This window comes from Rhinatrema bivittatum, chromosome 6 (assembly GCF_901001135.1).
Source record: "Rhinatrema bivittatum chromosome 6, aRhiBiv1.1, whole genome shotgun sequence".
NCBI classification, from domain to species: domain Eukaryota; kingdom Metazoa; phylum Chordata; class Amphibia; order Gymnophiona; family Rhinatrematidae; genus Rhinatrema; species Rhinatrema bivittatum.
Genome location: NC_042620.1, coordinates 128069896 through 128088270, shown reverse-complemented (window position 1 = coordinate 128088270; position 18375 = coordinate 128069896). Strand labels below are relative to the sequence as shown.

The following is an 18375-nucleotide window of genomic DNA, read 5'->3' as shown; positions in this document are numbered from 1 at the left end:
AGAGACTGAGGAGAGAAAGGGATTTGCACAGGAAGACGACTGCGCAGACGCACAGAGTTGAAAACTCTGACACTATCTGAGGGAAGCTCCGCCTACTCCGGTTGCGTCGACGCTCCCAGACAGCATGGCTAATTCATCCTGCTAGCTACGGAAACACCGTTTACGGTAAGCAAACTTGCTTTTTTCAATATCCCCGGTTAAACCATTATGCAGGTAAAATGCAAGGTTCCATATTGGGTATTTTGGGGGTGTTTTTAGGCCGGGGTTGAATTAGCTGAATAACTTACCTGGTTAACTTCAATATTTGGAGTTAGCTGAATAAATGATTCAGCTATCTCTAGATGTGGCTGTGAACAGGTCTAAAGTTAAGTGGCAAGGAGCTTTAAAAAAACAAACACAAAAAAAAAGTAGTGCAGGCCTCTTGGCTCTATCCCGCCTCATGCAAAAGGAAAGTTAGTGTTCTGTCTCAGCCTTTCACAGATTGAATTCTTAAAGAACTAATCTAGAAGAATGTTTGGTAGCTGGAGAAATCACCTTCAATTGGATATAATAAAATGCTACCAAGGACCTTTAGTTTTATAAGATTCTTGACTAGGAGAAATCCTTTTGAAAACAGGGATCATAATTAATCCATCTTAGTAATACGATACTATAGAAATGAATTATTACAGAATAGTCTTATAAAACTGCTTTAAAAAAAAGCTGACTCCAAGTCTAACTACATTTTAATATAAAATAAGGTTTTTTGAGACCTGCAGATTCTTGTATTTTAACTTTATATATTAAACATAGACACAACACTTTAGATTGCCATTGTTAATTCTGCTATGGAATTTTTACACTTTCATTTCACAGAAAGCACTAGCTTAACCTTGCAGTACATTTTCAGTTTTGTAAGTGCCATTGTTATGTTTTATTAGTAAGTTATTTAAATATTTAATCTTGGCCTTTTTAACCTTTTAAAAAATGTTACAGTTATTGATTAAAGCTCTTATTTTTCCTGGTGCGTTTATAACCACTTGGCTCAAAATGTGTTTGAAACCTAGTTTAACCTACTTATTACCAATTAAATTGTGAACTTGTATTTAGAATTAAAGTATATTCAAATTTATTGGTGCCTGTATCCTACTGGTTTAGCACAGTGTGCGGTGTATTCAAACAGAATTTCATATTCTTAATTAGGAGATTAGATAAGTAATTTTAAATGACAAAAAATTGCAGGATACCCCCATTGCTTCAAAACCTAGTGTAGCATAAATCTGTGCATAAAATATGTTAGAGATTTAACAGGCAGGCTTATTTTTCCTGCAGTATTTTTTTTTAAAGTGGACATGTGCAGAAACTGTGAGCGCAATTAGTGTCAAGCAGATAAATCCAACTTTAATCCTATTTATGGTCCACATCAGACAGACGTGCTTAGATTGATTTAGACAACCTTCAATTTACAATTTTATATATATATATATAAATATATATATTTAAAGTTCTGTATGCCATTCCATTTTAAGTGTTTTCTGAATAATATTGAGTGTGGCTGGTTTTCTATATTTCTCTACAGAACTGTCATTTAGTTTATATATTTCCTTGTTTAGCTCTCATGCTGATAGGACAACCCAGCAGAAGAGATTATCTTTATTCCCTGTAATTAAATTGACTTTTCCCCCCCAGAAGATACAACAATAGGAAGTGGGTACTGAATTAAATAAATAGCATGATATCCAATAGATGTATGCCTAAATCCCTTGCAAGAACAGATGGTACCCGGTATCTTTATAAGTAATATGAGAGGACAGTTAATGTTCTGAAACTGCCAGCTATCACCAATATGATACTAATGAACCAATAGTTTTCAAATGAGAAAGCTTATTCAAACCAATAATATATATCTATTTAAAAAGCAGTTTGTACAACTGTAGTGCTGAAATGTTTAACATACATTTAAAAATGATTCTGGTGTAAACCGAATTTTTAAAATGTTATTATGTTCCTTGCTTTATAGAAGTATTCTAATGTTTTTCTTATATTGTTTCTACACTAATGCATAAAGGGGTTGCTTCAGTAAGCAGTGCCAACTGTTAGTTCATAGTATGGCCATTAATATGCACACTATTTACAGGTGCATTTTCAAACATTGCGTACATAAAATAGCACATACTCGAAAACATGCTATTTTGAAAACTGCTATTTCTGTGCATAAAGTGGAGTCCATGAGTAACTTTGCATGTTTAAGAAAGGGACGCTCTGTGGTGGGGCCAACATTAATGTGTATAAGTTGCTATTTTAAAGCCTGCCAAAGCGATGCACGTACTTCTTTTACTTGTGTATATTTACTTTTCAATATCTGGTGTAAGTGATTGTGAACATTGTGAAAGGGAAAAAATGACTGGATGGAGGGTCGATACAATGGGGGGACTTCAGGCTGAAGAGCCAGGAGAGTATTCACAAGCTGGAGGTGAACTGGACAAGCTGGTAGACTAAATGGTAGAACTGATTATTTCATTGCTGCTTGTATGTTATAAAATACCCTAATTTATGAGTGTAAAAGCTGACTTCCTGGGAGATAAAAGCATCAAATTAACATGCTATAAATCTACATGTATTCTTGTAAAATTGGAAGTTCAAATATGTGGGTATATGAGTTGTGCACACTTATCCAGCTAATTTCCAACTTATTCGGCTATATAGTACCTTTCCAGCTACTTAGATGGACACATTTGAACTTATTCAGATTAGTGGCATTTTTCCGGCAATATCCTGTTTTATTTGGCTAAATAGCCTACATAGCTAGCTAAGTATGCAAAGCGCTACATGTGTGCTTTTTGGACTTATTTGGCTACCTGCCCCTACTTAACTGGATAAATCGGCATTTATTCAGATAGGTCAGAACTTATGCAGCTCATGGTTTTTACACATGCGAGCATTTGTGCGCTCATATGTACTCTTAGGGCCCAATGTTCAGAAGCATTTACAAGTGTAAAACTGGGATTTAAACGTGTAAATGCACTTTGCCTGGGTAAGTGGGCTTTTGAAAATTGCTACAATATATGCCATTGAATTGTCCATAGGATTTGCTTGTGTAAGTGCATGTTACACGCATAAATGGCTTTTGAAAATTGCTACAATAGTATGCTACATTTATGCGAGTACCTCCTTTGAAAACTCACCAGATATTTTATAACTTGCATATATCCTTTCCGCGCTGGTTATAAACTACAGTAGCAATTTTGTGTGTGTCCATATACACGCGTAAATGGGCGGACGTGAGCAGTTTTGAAAGTTGGACTACTTTAGATGATCTGTTTTGAAAATCACCCCTTAGCTGTAATGTTGATCGTGATCCTGCTATAAATGAATCTTCCATACCATGTTTTGTTTACTTTCTGAGGGATCTATACCTATGTTATGACAGATCAAAATCTCAAATGAGGCAAAAAATTCCTGACTCCCTGGGTTGCAATTTGAAGCTGAATATGACATCTTTCTCTGACATGTGCAGCTCTTATTTCACTCTAACAGCTCACACATATCAGTAAGCGCCATTTTATCATAGGCTTATTAGACTTTAGTAAGTTGCTTCAACCTCATAAAACCTATGCAGCTGCATATCTGGATGACCTTGTCGTTTTCAGCAGTGACTGGCCCTCATACCTATAGCAGCTGGAATCTATCTTGAGAATCTTGGAAGAAACTCAGCTAAAATAAAATACATAAAAATGTGCCTTGGGGAGCCAGGAGGTGCACTAACTAAACCATATACTAAGAAAAGGTCAGGTGCAGTCCCAGATAGGGACAATGGAGGCAATATTTAAAACAAACTTTCTACAAATGAACAAGTAAAATCCTTCCCTGGATTGATTGGCTTCTATAAAAAGTTTATACCGAACTTTGCCACCATAACTGAGACATCCCAATAAGGATCATTGGGAAGCAAGCCCCAAGTAAGGTCCAGAAAACAGAGAAGAAAGACCAGGAATTTCAAACTCTCAAAAGAATTATTTTCTCAAAATCTGTTTTAAGCAGCCCCAACTTTAGCTTGGCCCTTCGCCATATAAACACCTCAGATGCTGGCCTGGGGCCATCCTGTTGCAGAAGAAGTGCAAACATTAATATCCTATATAAGCCAGAACTCTTTCCCATGAAAACTCAATAGTAATTGAAAAGGAAGAATTGGTTATAAAAAGGGCTATGGAAGTTTTTAATGATACTCTTTGTTGGGCAAACGACTTACTCTGATAACCAACAACAAATCCCTTAAGTGGCTGTATAAGAACAAAGAATCAAACCCACATATATTGATATGATTCCTAACTCTACAGCCTTTTTCCTTCAAGGCAGAGCACCAGCCTGCAGGAGAATGCTAATACAGACTTTCTATCCCAAAATATAGCCTCAAGGGAGGCAGACGCTCCCTGCCACAGCAGATAGATGAAGGGAAATGCTAACTGCAGAAGCTTCATCTTCAGGGTGTAAATTGGATTTTCTGGGAAAGAAGGCTTAAATCTTGGAAAAAAACATTTTCTTAAAGCATTAAACTATTACTGGCTATGTATATTGTGTGTTCCTTTTCAAGGCTAGCATTTGTTTGCAAATGTAAAAAATAGACTTTGGGTTAATTTTGTGAGCTAGTAAAAGTTAGTATTAGTTTGTAAGTATTAGAATTGTGAGTTTGCGAAGGTTACATGGCCCAGTCACTTTTTTTTGGTATTCAGATTAATACTTCCTGCCCCTCCCAGTTAGGAGGAAATTTTGCAATGATAAGATGGATCAAATTGGTGGAGAGTGGCACTATATGTTAAAGAAGGCATTGAGTCAAACAGGACAAATGTTCTATAGTAAACAAAATGCACTGTAGAATCTTTATGGATAGAAATTCCATGTGAGAAAGGGACGAGAATAACCATGAGGGTGTACTATCATGCACATCTCTAGAGCACAGACAGAAGATGAAGTGTTTAACAGAAATTAGGAAAGCTAAAAAAACCCCTAGCAATATGGTAATGGGTGATTTCAATTATCTCCAGTATTGATTGGATAAATGTCACATCAGGATATGCTAAGGTGGTAATGTTTCTAAATAAAATAAATGACTGCTTCAAGGAGCAGCTGATACAAGAACTGACCAGGGTTAGGAGCTGTTTTAGATCTAATCCTTAGTGGTCACTCGATTTGGTGCAAGAAGTAATGGTGTTAGGGCCACTTGGCAATAGTCATTAAACATGATCACATTTGACTTGAAAACTGGAGGGAGGACATGAAGGAAATCTCCTGCAATAACATTTAACTTTCAAAAGGGACACTATGATAAAATGAGAAAAAATGGTTAGAAAAAAAACTGAAAACAGCTGCAAAGGTCAAGAATTTACATTAGGCATGGATGTTGTTAAAAAAAACCCAAAAAACAACAATAATCTTGGAAGCCTGGACCAGATGTATTCCATGCATTAAAAAAGGTGGAAAGAAGGCCAAATGACTGCCAGCATTGTTAAAAAGTGGGGTGAGAAAACATAAGAACATGCCATACTGGGTCAGACCAAGGGTCCATCAAGCCCTGCATCCTGTTTCCAACAGTGGCCAATCCAGGCCATAAGAACCTGGCAAGTACCCAAAAACTAAGTCTGTCCCATGCTACTGATGTTAGTATTAGCAATGGCTATTTTCTATGTCAGCTATTCTAGCCAAAAGAACTGCTTTCAAAAAATGGAAAAGAGATCTGAATGAAGAAAAAACGCAACAGAATAAGCACTGGCAAGTTAGATGCAAAGCGCTAATATTGAAGGCAAAGCAGAATTTGAAAAGAAGCTTACCATAGAAGCAAAATCTCAAAACAAATCCTTTTTCAGGTTAGAAGCAAAAAGCCTGCGAGGAATTAGTTGGTCCATTTAGATGATTGAGGGCTAAAAGGGGTGCTAAGTGAAAAAAAGGCCATAACAGAGAGAGAAAATGAATTGTATGCTTCGGTCTTTACTGAGGAAGTTGTAAGACAAATACCCATGCCAGAAGTAATATTCAAAGATGATAATTCAGAGGAACTGAAACAAATCTCAGTAATCTTGGAAGATGCACTAGGGCAAATTGACAAACTAAAGAGTAGCAAATCACCTGGACTAAATGGTATATATCCCAGAATGTTGAAAAAATTGAAAAATGAAATTGCAGACCTACTGTTAGTTTACAGATTACTTTCATTAAAATCAGCTATGATACCTGAAGATTGGAGAGTGGCCAATGTAACGCCGATTTTTAAAAAGTATTCAAGTAGTGATCCGGGAAACTACAATCCAGTGAGCCAGAGGTCAGTGCTAGGAAAAATGGTTGAAACTATTCTAAAGAACAAAATTACTGAACATATAGATCAGACATTATTAAGTTTAACGGGATAAAGCCAATACAAATCTTGTCTTACCGCTTTGCTACATTTTTTTGAAGGCGTGAATAAATATGTGGATAAAGATGAGCCAGTTGATGTAGTGTATCTGAATTTTCAGAAAGCCTTTGACAAAGTATTTCATGAGAAAATCTAAAAAAAAAAATCCTGTGATAGGAGGCAATATTCTATTTCGCACATACTCTTTAGAAAATTACCTCCATACCTTTAAAAATCTGAGTGTGTGTGTGTGTGTTAGTCCAAATCCTTCCCCAACCCTTTCTCTGGGAATGCCTCCACCCAGTCCAGATAAACGTTTATCCACATATTGGGTGGATGATTTTGTAAAAGGCCATTTCTAAGAGTAAAATACTGTTTTACCCATGGAAATACTTTGGGGAAAATTGACCTCCCAATGCCCAGTTTAGCAATAGAATTTTTATACTAGAGCATATTCAATGAAACATAAGATCCCTATGCTTGTCAGCAGATTCATTCATAATTTTTCTAGTGATTTGATAAAACATATTTTTCCTTCTCCATTTTCTAAGCTGTCTTGTTATTGATTTTCTAAAGAGAATGAATATACAGAAGAATATGGGTCAGTTTGTTCAACATGGTGGATATTTCCATGCTAAGCAAATAACTGAAAACCTGAAATGGGGTAAATGCCAACATTTATAGTACTATGCAAATATATCTCTGTATCAGGGCTGGTGAAAGGCGCCCTAGACAAACCATACAGCCTTGCTCCCCCTTTCTGCCATGGATCTCCCCACACACAATAACAGATTTTACATAAGGGACATTCTGAAATAAAAAATATCACTCACAGCAACATGTATATTATATTTACATGCACTATGTAGCACCAACCAGAAAACTCTGCAGTAAAGACACTTGGAACTCATAATATTAGGCCTGTTGTGAAGACAAAATCAATAATATGTAACGCAAAGCACATAAGGATCCTTAAACTTCAAATAGAAGATTCAGTCATTGCAATAGGTGCCAAGCAATACCATCTTTAAAATATATCAGTTGTATGTAAGAGAAACTGAAGTTGCCCCCCCCCCCCCCCAACATGGACTCCAACTCGCCACTCCAACTGCGTCGCTAAGGACAGAAGCCCAAATTAATTGCTGACAGTATAACAAGGAACTAACAAAGCTTGGCGTCTCTGAATTACATGTGAAATCAGCTAGGTTGCTCAAAAATAATAAAACTACTGCAGTCACACTAGGCATGCTGTAACTATTATTTGAGTTGCCAAAACAGCATCAGAGCCTTCAATCTTCAATTAAAACACAATTCCTTAAACATTACAACTCAACAGCCGACGTTGCTGCGGAGAAACACTATCATCATAGGAATTTTGCAAGATGGAACACAGTACTTTTTTTTTTTTTTGTTAAATTTTCTATTGCAAATAAAATTTCTCAATATTAATGACTCTCAAACCTGGTCAAGAATTTGCTGCTTTTTCACCTCACGGGCTCCTCTGTTCCTTGTCCCCTTAACTCAGTGCTTGTGGGGCTCCAGGGATGTTTATTATTATTTTTGAGCAGCCTGGTTTATTTCACATGTAGTTCAGAGACGCCAAGCTTTGGGACTCATTTTCTAAAGTATCACAGGCCTGTGGTACTTTAGAAAATGCAGAATGAGGGGGGGGGGGGGGATGGTCCTGCAAGGTGCGATCGCTGCTGGTGTCACGCCCAATAACTACACCATAAAAGGTGTAGTTATTGGGCACGAAATAGGCAGCGAAAAGGCTTCTTACCTTTTCGCTGTCTGCGCGTTCTTCGCAGGGTCAGCCCCAGTGACTCCCCGACGACTCCTCTTCCGGGGCCGATTCTGCCCCAATGACGCTAGCGCACGTTTGTGCTAGCAGCGCAAGCGTGCGCTAGCATTAGAAAATGAGGCCCTTTGTTAGTTCCTTGTTATACTGTCAACAATTAGTTTGGGCTTCTATCCCTCCTGACACAGCCGGAGCGGTGAAACGCCGTCCATGTCAGGGGTCCAACTTCTGTTTCTGTTACATATATTACACCAGGCCCAAAAAACACTTATACACTCGTATTAGGAAAACAGAACAAGCCAAACTGTTATAGATCCCTTCGGAGAAACTGCATGCTAGCAGAATACCTCCCGTTGGTCACACACACAGAACACAACAGACCCTCACCAAATATGGAATAAAGTGATCATAAAGTATAAATGAATAGGTACAGACAAAAACTGAACTGGAAACTACAATAAGCAAGACTCTGCATGCAGTACAATAATGGAAATACAGAATTATCCCAGGACAAGCAGGATGCTAGTCCTCACATATGGGTGACATCACTCACGGAGCCCTATTGCGGGAAAACTTCTGTCAAAGTTTCTAGAAACCTTTGACTGGCACTGTGAATGCACTGAGCATGCCCAGCATGCCATCATATTCTCTGCCACAGGGGTCTCACTCTAGTCTTCGTTTTTCCGCGCTGCTGTAAGCATCGCGGAGATAGGAGCTCTGTGAGTTTACTCACAATTCTGACTGAAAAGTCAGTTATTTTTCACATTCTTTCCCCATTCGGGAGCTAACTTTCCCTTTTATCCCCGGACAAATTGATAGCGTTTTTACGTTTGTAGAAACGATATTTTTTTCTCACAAAAATTTTTCGACGGCTGTCGATACTGACATGGCTTCGGGTTTCAAAAAATGCCCGATTTGTAATCAGACCATGTCAGTCACAGACCCACATCTAGAATGTGTCGTCTGGGCAAGAAACATGATATCTCGTCATGCCAACAATGTCAGGAGATGACTCCGAAGGGTAGGAAACTTTGACAAGATAAGATGGCACATCTTTTCCAACTTCAACTCCTTCTCTCGCCTTCCACATCAACCAAATCATCTCCAACAGGAATTACAAAGAAACTCCTCCTTAAAAAACGTCGACTGGAAGGATCTGGAGATGCGGCATTGCCAGCCCCATCGACGTCATCAACAAGGTCAGTCACTGAAACACGGCCTAAACATAAACATCGGCATCGTCGAGCCTCGGCAACACCGTTGGTTTTCCCCCCCCCCGGGGGAACCGAGCGCAAAGCAGCATAAAGATACGGATCCACTGCTACCGTCCGCACCTACTCCGGTACCGCCTTCACAGTAACCTCTGTCGACTCCTCCATCGGTGCCAATCCTTCTGCCTATTTCACAAGACTTGTCCGCACTTATTAAAGAAGCAGTGATGGAAGCCTTGAAGACTCAGATTCCGGCAACCACGCCGATGCCGGTAGTACCGATGACATTTTCGATGCCGGTGACATCACAGATACCAGGAGTATTCCCGATGCCGGAGAAAACCCCGATGCTAGCGACGTTGATTCTGCTGATGTCCTCTGACGATTCCCACATCGATGTTCTCTTTTTTTTACCAACATCAGTGTCGATGGCTTCATCGGTTCCACAGCCGATACCCATCTACACTACGGCACCGACACAACAACACAGCAAAAAGACATCGGTATCTACCAGGAAAGCATCGACCATACCAAAATCTTCGATGCCGAAACATCCGCCAACAGTGCCACACCTTCCTGCGGCTTCAGGATCTACAGAAGCAGCACTGCATAGCATCCTTACCAAATGATACCAGGATTTATTAGACTTCTTACCATCTGATCCCAGAGAAGAGGATCCAGAAGACACTCCTCTCGAAGAACCTTTACCAGGACCTTCTCTCCTGCAGGATCCCCCTATGCACAGTCGGCGTAGGCTTCAAAGGAGGAACACCACACGACCTTTTTACAGGCAGCAGAGATATTACCCTCCTTCATCTCGACCTCGCCCTGCCAGGACACAGCAAAGACCGCAGCCACGACAGCAGAGACCATCTAGGCCTCAGCCTGCTCCACAAATAAGTACTACTACTGGTTTTTGAAATTTTATCCAGAGAACTCAGCCTTCTCTCAAATCCCCACCCTCATCCCAGTGGGAGGCCGGATATCTCAATTCTATAACAATTGGCTAACATTAACAACCGACCAATGGGTCCTCTCCATAATATATCGAGGATACCAACTAAATTTCCTCTCACTTCCCAAAGATTTTCCGCCAACACAACTTCATCTAAGCGAAAATCATATCCTTCAGTTACAAGTAGAATTATCCACCCTTCTGAAAGCCAGGGCTGTAGAGCCAGTGCCCTGGTCTCAGAGAGTCTGAGGATTCTATTCCCGTTATTTCCTCATTCCAAAGAAAACCAGAGGCATACGTCCCATCTTAGACCTCAGAAATCTCAACAAATTTCTAAAAAAAGAAAAATTCAGGATGGTCTCTCTAGGAACTTCTTCAAACAGGAGATTGGCTTTGTTCTCTGGATCTACAAGACGCTTACGCTCACATTCCAATATTTCCTTCTCATCGCAAGTACCTGCGCTTCATGGTGGGCCATCAACATTTCCAATACAGGGTACTGCCATTCGGACTTGCCTCTGCTCCCAGAGTGTTCACCAAATGTCTGGCAGTAATAGTAGCACACTTACACAAGGAAAGTGTCCATGTTTTCCCATATCTAGACGACTGGCTCATCGTAAGTCAATCTCAACAAGGAGCAATAGCTTCCCTCAACAGAACAATTGATCTACTTCATTCCATGGGATTTCTCATCAATTATCAAAAGTATATATATATATATATATATATCAAAAATATAAAAAAATAAATAAATAAATAAATAAATAAATAAAAGTCCCATCTCACACCATCACACCTGCTTCAATTCATAGGAGCAGAATTGAACACCATCCTCTCAAGGGCTTTTCTACCCGAAGATCGAGCAGAAACGCTTTCCTTATTGGCAAAATCAATTCACTCAAAGAAACAAGCAACAGCTCATCAGTTTCTAACCTTACTAGGCCACATGGCCTCCACAGTTCATGTCACTCCTATGGCAAAACTCGCCATGAGAGTTACCCAATGGACTCTAAAATCACAATGGATTCTAGCCATTCAACCACTGCATTCTCCAATTCAAGTAACCCACCAACTACGTTCCTCTCTATTTTGGTGGGTGAACAAGGACAATTTGCGCAAGGGCCTACCCTTCCAACAACCAGTCCCACAGATAAAATTAACTACAGATGCATCCACCTTGGGTTGGGGAGCATACATAGACACTCTCAAAACCCAGGGTACTTGGACAAAACTCGAAGCAACATTTCAAATCAATTTTCTGGAACTTCGAGCTATACGTTATGCACTGCATGCGTTCAAAGACTGCCTTTCGCACAAGACTGTTCTGATCCAAACAGACAACACAGTAGCCATGTGGTACATCAACAAACAGGGTGGTACGGGCTCGTATCTCCTTTGTCAAGAAGCTGCACAGATTTAGGGCTGGGCCCTGAACCACTCAATGTTCCTCCGGGCCACTTATCTGGCAGGCATCCACAATGTAGTGGCAGATCGACTCAGTCGTCAGTTTCAACCACATGAATGGTCCCTGGATTCCTCAGTAGCGACCAGGATATTTCAGAGTTGGGGACAACCAACAATAGACCTCTTTGCGTCACATCTGAATCAAAAAGTGGACATATTCTGTTCTCTTCACAAACAGAAAAACCAGCCAGCCAAGGACGTCTTTGCTCAGCCTTGGAACTCAGGCCTTCTATACGTGTATCCTCAGATACAGCTCATAACCAAAACTCTAGTGAAGCTACAACAGGACAAGGGGCCCATGATACTCATAGCCCCATATTGGCCTCGACAAGTATGGTTTCCCACACTTCTAGACCTCTCGATCAGAGATCCAATTCGCCTGGGTAAAGCTCCCATTCTCATAACTCAGGATCAGGGTCGGTTGTGCCATCCCAACCTTCAATCCCTTTCCCTGACAGCATGATGTTGAAAGCTTGATTTTACAACCACTCAGTCTTTCAACCCATGTATCTCAAGTGCTTATAGCGTCACGTAAACCTTCCACACGAAAAAACTATTCTTCAAAATGGAAGAGATTCACTTTCTGGTGTAGAGAAAAGAATACTGATCCTTTCACCTGCCCCTCTACTTCTCTACTAGCCTACTTATACCATCTTTCAGAATCTGGTCTACAGACTTCAGCTGTAAGAGTACCCTTAAGTGCAATCTCAGCTTACCATAATAAGATGGTAGATGCATCAGTATCCACACAACCTCTTGTCAGTAGGTTTATGAGAGGTTTAACTCAACTTAAACCACCAATTCAGCCGCCAGTCACAGAATGGGACCTGAATTTGGTCTTAACAAGACTCATGCATTCTCCTTTCGAACCCATAGATTCCTGTGATCTTAAATTTCTCACATGGAAGACTATCTTCCTCATAGCCATTACATCAGTTATAAAGGTTATTGAGTTACAAGCACTTGTAATACACCGTACACAAAATTCCTACATGACAGTGTGGTTCTCTGTACACATCCAAAGTTCCTTCCCAAAGTAGTTACGGAATTCCACTTGAACCAATCCATAGGTTTACCCACATTCTTCCCAAGGCCTCATTCTCACCGAGGAGAACAGGCTTTTTACATACCTTGGACTGTAAGCGTGCTCTATCCTTTTACTTACACCGCACTGCAGTCAACAGGAAATCCAATCAACTTTTTGTTTATGATCCAAACAAACCGGGTAAAGCAGTGGGTAAACATACTCTATCTAACTGGCTAGCAGATTGCATACAGTTTTGCTATGAAAAAGCAGGCCTTCCTCTCCAAGGGCGAGTAAAGGCACATTCAGTAAGAGCAATGTCAACCTCAGTAGCACACTATCGTTCAGTGCCAATCCTTGACATATGTAAAGCAGCAACATGGAGTTCTCTTCATACCTTTGCAGCTCATTACTGTTTGGACAAAGAAGGACAACAAGATTCAGCCTATGGACAATCTGTCTTAAAGAACTTGTTTCCAGTTTAAACCCAACTCCTTCTACCACCAACCTGCTATTATCTTCGGCTGACTCATTTCAACAACAATACTTCACTGTTGCCTCAATACAAAATGACTCAGCCTCTAGCTTGCTAATCACCCATATGTGAGGACTAGCATCCTGCTTGTCCTGGGATAAAGCAAAATTGCTTATCTTGTAATAGGTGTTATCCCAGGACAGCAGGATGTAGTCCTCACAGAACCCACCCGCCGCCCCGCGGAATTGGGTCTTCTACCTTTTATTTTATTTTTTGCTAAAGCTTATTGCTACATACCAGACTAGAGTGAGACCCCTGTGGCAGAGAATATCATGGCATGCTGGGCATGCTCAGTGCCCTCACAGTGCCAGTCAAAAGTTTCTAGAAACTTTGACAGAAGTTTTCCCGCAATAGGGCTCCGTCAGTGACGTCACCCATATGTGAGGACTACATCCTACTGTCCTGGGATAACACCTATTACAAGGTAAGCAATTTTGCTTTACCACCATTCCTCAGAAAACATAAAACAAGAAACTCAAGAAATATGAAACAATAATAAGAGTAAAACCAATTTAATAAAAAGAATAAATATTTCAAAATAGCTGGCAAATAGAATAACATCCAATAATTAAAAACTCATAGATATTTTTTAAAAAGTTCTAAAGACCAATACAATTTCAAAACTGCAGACTTATCAAATAGCACCCATTAATTAAAACTAATAAGGATAAAAAATCCCCCGCTGAGAGTGAAGATCCAAGATGGCCGACAGTGTGAGATGAGCTTGAGGTGTCCCTCTCTGGTTCCATACCAAACTGACCATGCCACATTCTGGCAGGAAGCGTCACGCCAGGGAGCAAGCTGTATTATCTTCCATACCTTTGCCTAGGTTCTTGGGTCCAATGGACACCCATGTGCACCGGGGATCTTTCAGTCCAGGAGATGGTTTGCTGGAGGTGAGCCGGGAGGAAGTGGAACCTGACTCATTCCCTGAATTTTTGACATCATTCTCCCCAGAGCAACGATCTGCCCCGGTCAACCCCGCAGAGGCTAGAACAGCGCAAACGCTCATGCGGAGCGGCAACCTCAGCTGTTGAAGAGGGAAGCAACTCACGCCTAGGAGCAGTGATCACACCGGGAGTTGTTCCGGTGTCTCTTGAAGCCCCTCAGGACACTGAGGACAGTGCTAGCTCCTCCGTTCTTTGGCAGTTGAATGAAGAAATTAATGCACCTGGAACCCTGCCTGAATTGGTAAGGCCTGTCTCTATTACCCTATAAACTATCTGGGAGGAGATACAGATAATATTTCTAGGCAATTTAATCTGGTGTTTTCCTCTCTGGATAAGTTAGAAAATAGTTTGAAAATTGTGGAAACTGGAGTTGCCCTGAATATAAGTTCTTGTGAGAATACTAAGATGGAAATCGGAAGTGTGTCAGCAGTTCAACAATTCAAGATCAGAGAGAATCAGATTTTAACCAACAGATTGGAGCAGCTAGAAAATCAGATGCATGGGAAAAATTTGCGTATTTTTAATTTCCCTAAGAATCCTACAGACCAACAGTTTGCATTTATCCAGATTTAGTGAGGCAAACCATAAAGAAAAGAAAGTAATTCCTATTATTAAGGCACAGGGTATTAGAGATAGGAGCCTTTTTCCTTCTGAAATTTCCATGTAAATGTATCATTAAATATCGAAATGTGTCTTATATTTTTTTCCTACCAGCACAATTATCAGTCTTTTTGTCTGATAAAGCCTTACTTCCTCCCATTAATCTTGCCTCTTCTCCAATTGTCTTAGATGGAGTATAAAAGCTTAGCATTGTTATCCGTTGCATAATAGGTATGATCCCTGAACGCCTGATTTTCTAATTATTTCGATGTTTCCTAAGGTAGTGATGTGGATTCTTACGTAGAGGACTTAGTTAAGAGATGATGATAATAATAATAATGATGATAATAATTATCATTGTTGTATTCTTTTTTGTATATTCTATCTCTTATTTTCAATTAAAGTGTATTTCTTGAAAAGTTTCTGAAAAATTTTAAAAATAAAAAATTATAAAATAAAAAAAATCCCCTGCTCTCCACAACTGGGAATTTTTGCTTTCCATTCATCCACTGTGGTGGATTATTGTGCTGGGCAGGATGCACAAAGTTCTCTGCCCTCTCTCACCTGCACTCTCTATTCAAGAAACACACATGGTCTCACACATGCTCCTTCTTTCACATGCTGACACACACATTCATGCTCTCTCTCTCTCATATGTTCACATGCACACATACTTTCTATCAGAAGACTCATACACACCTGTTCTGTGTAACACACACACACACACTCACTCTCTCTTTCGGCAGAAGCAGTCTCCTTCATTGGCCCCCGCAATGGTTGGGACACCTCATTTCTCTTCCATTTATGGGGCGGGCAGATACTGCTGCTCCTCTTCTCTTTAGCAACACTACTGCTCCTGCTCACTCTTCTTCAGTCTGTGTGCCTGCCAATGCTCCTCCACCTCCCAAAGTCTATTTCTTTCTGCCCCTCGGCGGTCAATGCTGATTTCTCCTTCTTGATGTGTTTATTAGACCTCTTTCTTCCTGCATGTGTGGGCCAGAAGAGGAAGTGGTGTCCCATGGGCCCACTTGGGCAGGAAGTAAGAAGTCCAATCACTGTGGCCTGCCCCCAGGAAAAGTCAAGAGTCTTGCTTTGCTGCCTGAAGACATCTGAACAGAGCCAGTGGAAGCAGTAAGTGGCCGCCCCCAAATCTGTGGCACTCTAGGTGGCCGCTTTGTCCAACTAGTACTTCCACTGGCCCTGCTCTGTGTTTGGAATTTATTTTTTCTTGTATTTTTTCCTTTCTGTGATACCCCAAGAACCTTTTTTTCTACATATATTTTACTTGCAAATTCTATTATAAACTGAATAAAGAGAAAGTAAAAAAAAAAAAGCATAAAACAATTTTAATCTGGTTCGAATAATTTAAAAATAAATTCTATTAGACTTAAAATTAATATAACTTCAATAAATTCAGAAATATACTCAACAATTTTTACTAGGGAGTTAAAATGAACAGTATTTTTAATAAAGTTATTCAGGCATATATACACTGAAGCTGTAGTGTTTTTTTTGTATTGTTCAATCTGATTTAAAGGGAAATTTTGTTAAGTTAGATTGTATATCCTGTGTTGTCATTCCATTTAGTAGAAAGAGTGGTATCTTTTCTCTTGCAAAATATCCACAGAGTTTACAGGACTTGTATCATAATATCGCATCTAAATAATGACATTCTAACTGCAATAATCTCTGAGATCTTGATGGAGTCTTGGTTCACCCAATACCACTACCTCTAACATGTAATGGCTTCTGGACACGCTATCATCTGATTATTGTTCTTGCTCAGTTTTTGTTCTTTTTTGAGCTCTTATAGGATCAATCCCAAGGTACTATGATTGCAAGCTACTATAAACAGTAAAACATTTTGTGTAAAATGTTTTCAGTTTTGTTTATAACATACTTTTCTCTTCTATTAGGTGATTCAAGGATAAAGTTACAGCAGAAGGAGGAATTTATTGAACTGAAAGACATATTTTCTGTGAAACTGAAGCGTCGTCGCTCCGTTGGTCAGCAAAAAGGGGGCACTTTATTAGGTATCACAATTTTTATGTGTCTGAGAAAAGGACAAAATAAGCTAAAGGACTGCACCCTCAACCTTAACAATGTAAGCGAAGATCACTGTAATTCATGGTTGAGACATATGAAGGAGATTTTAAGAGGTAAGTAATCTGCCTTTCTTCTCATTTTATAGACCCCACCCAAACACCAAGGAAAGCTCACTGGCCCCATATTATTGATAGTAATTTCCCCTCTTTTCCCAGGATTGAATGAGTTGCCTCCTCTGTTGCTCTTCTCATCCCAGCTACACTCTTAGCCACATTGCCGGGTCCGAAACAATACCTATTTTAACCACTGAGCTATTGTCAGTACTGGGACTTATAGTATTTGCAGTATTGGATTAATTTTAAAAGCTAAGCCATGTATGTAGTTATCATTTCTAAAAGGTGTTCATAGAAGAACATGTGGAATTTACTTACTTCACATAGAAGCATAGAAGTTGTTTGCAGAAAGGACAATTATTTATTTATTTATTTTTATTTAGAGTTTCTTGTATTTCCACTTCTTCCTAAAACAGTTAATCTAGAGTGGATAACACAATCTATCCTTTGGAATCTTCCTGCTATGTTGTCACAGGTCTGTAGTTTTCCTGTTCCCTCTCTCTCTGGGCTTCTTTGTGTCTGGCATACAAGCTATTTGTGATCTACATGAGTTTCTTGTGGCTGCCATACTAGTCATTTATCAGCGACATGTGGCAGTCATGAAACAATAACATGGATTTCTCATTCTTTGGGGGTTTTTTTTGTTTGTTTTTGTTTTTTACTTGGGTGGGGGAAGGAAACTGTTTCATCAGTTTTCCTGCTCCGTTGGGCTTGCAGCTTAGTCAGACCTAGGGCTCAGGTCTGGCAACAACAACTTGCAGAAATCTGAGGAATTTTCCCTTATTTTGTACCCTTTCCATCTCACATAGCCCAGCCACTGCAACGTCAGTCATTGGCTGGGTGTTGTACATTAAGGCTCCTTCTTTAATCCTACAGTCATGAGACATAAATCTAGCCATGAAGTGTCATTACATTATGACTAGAATTCCCCCAGGTACTGTTGGTGCTGCTTCTGCAGCATCCCCAGCTTTGCCAGCCCAGGGATAGAAAGACCTGAACCTGGAATTAAACCCAGGTCTTCCTCATGGCAGTGCTGCCTCTCATTCTTAAAGCTAGCTTGAGAGGGCACATAGTCACAGTCAGTGGCTTTGTCTATTGCTTCCCTAGATCTTTATTGCTGGAGGCTGGATATCTTAGGATCAGGAGGAAGTATTGTTAGAGATAATGGTTTTGATTTTGATACCCTTGATAAGGGTCATATGACTGGTACCTCGGCCAGTATCTGGAACTCCTTTTATGCTACCTCTCTCTGGTTCCACCCAGCCCTCTGGGTCACAATTGTAGGCCATTCTTTTCTGAGTTTGAAGTATTCTAG

General features: G+C 39.9%; 1 protein-coding gene across 1 annotated transcript in view; it reads left to right on the top strand.

Annotated features, from left to right (window-relative positions):
• The window catches only part of CERKL (ceramide kinase like), a 321952-nt gene that overhangs the window by 50905 nt on the left and 252672 nt on the right, over positions 1-18375 (top strand). Inside the window, exon 2 of the mRNA XM_029605918.1 lies at positions 16818-17060. Coding sequence (XP_029461778.1) covers positions 16818-17060 — 243 coding nt within the window. The remainder of the gene's footprint in view (positions 1-16817; positions 17061-18375) is intronic.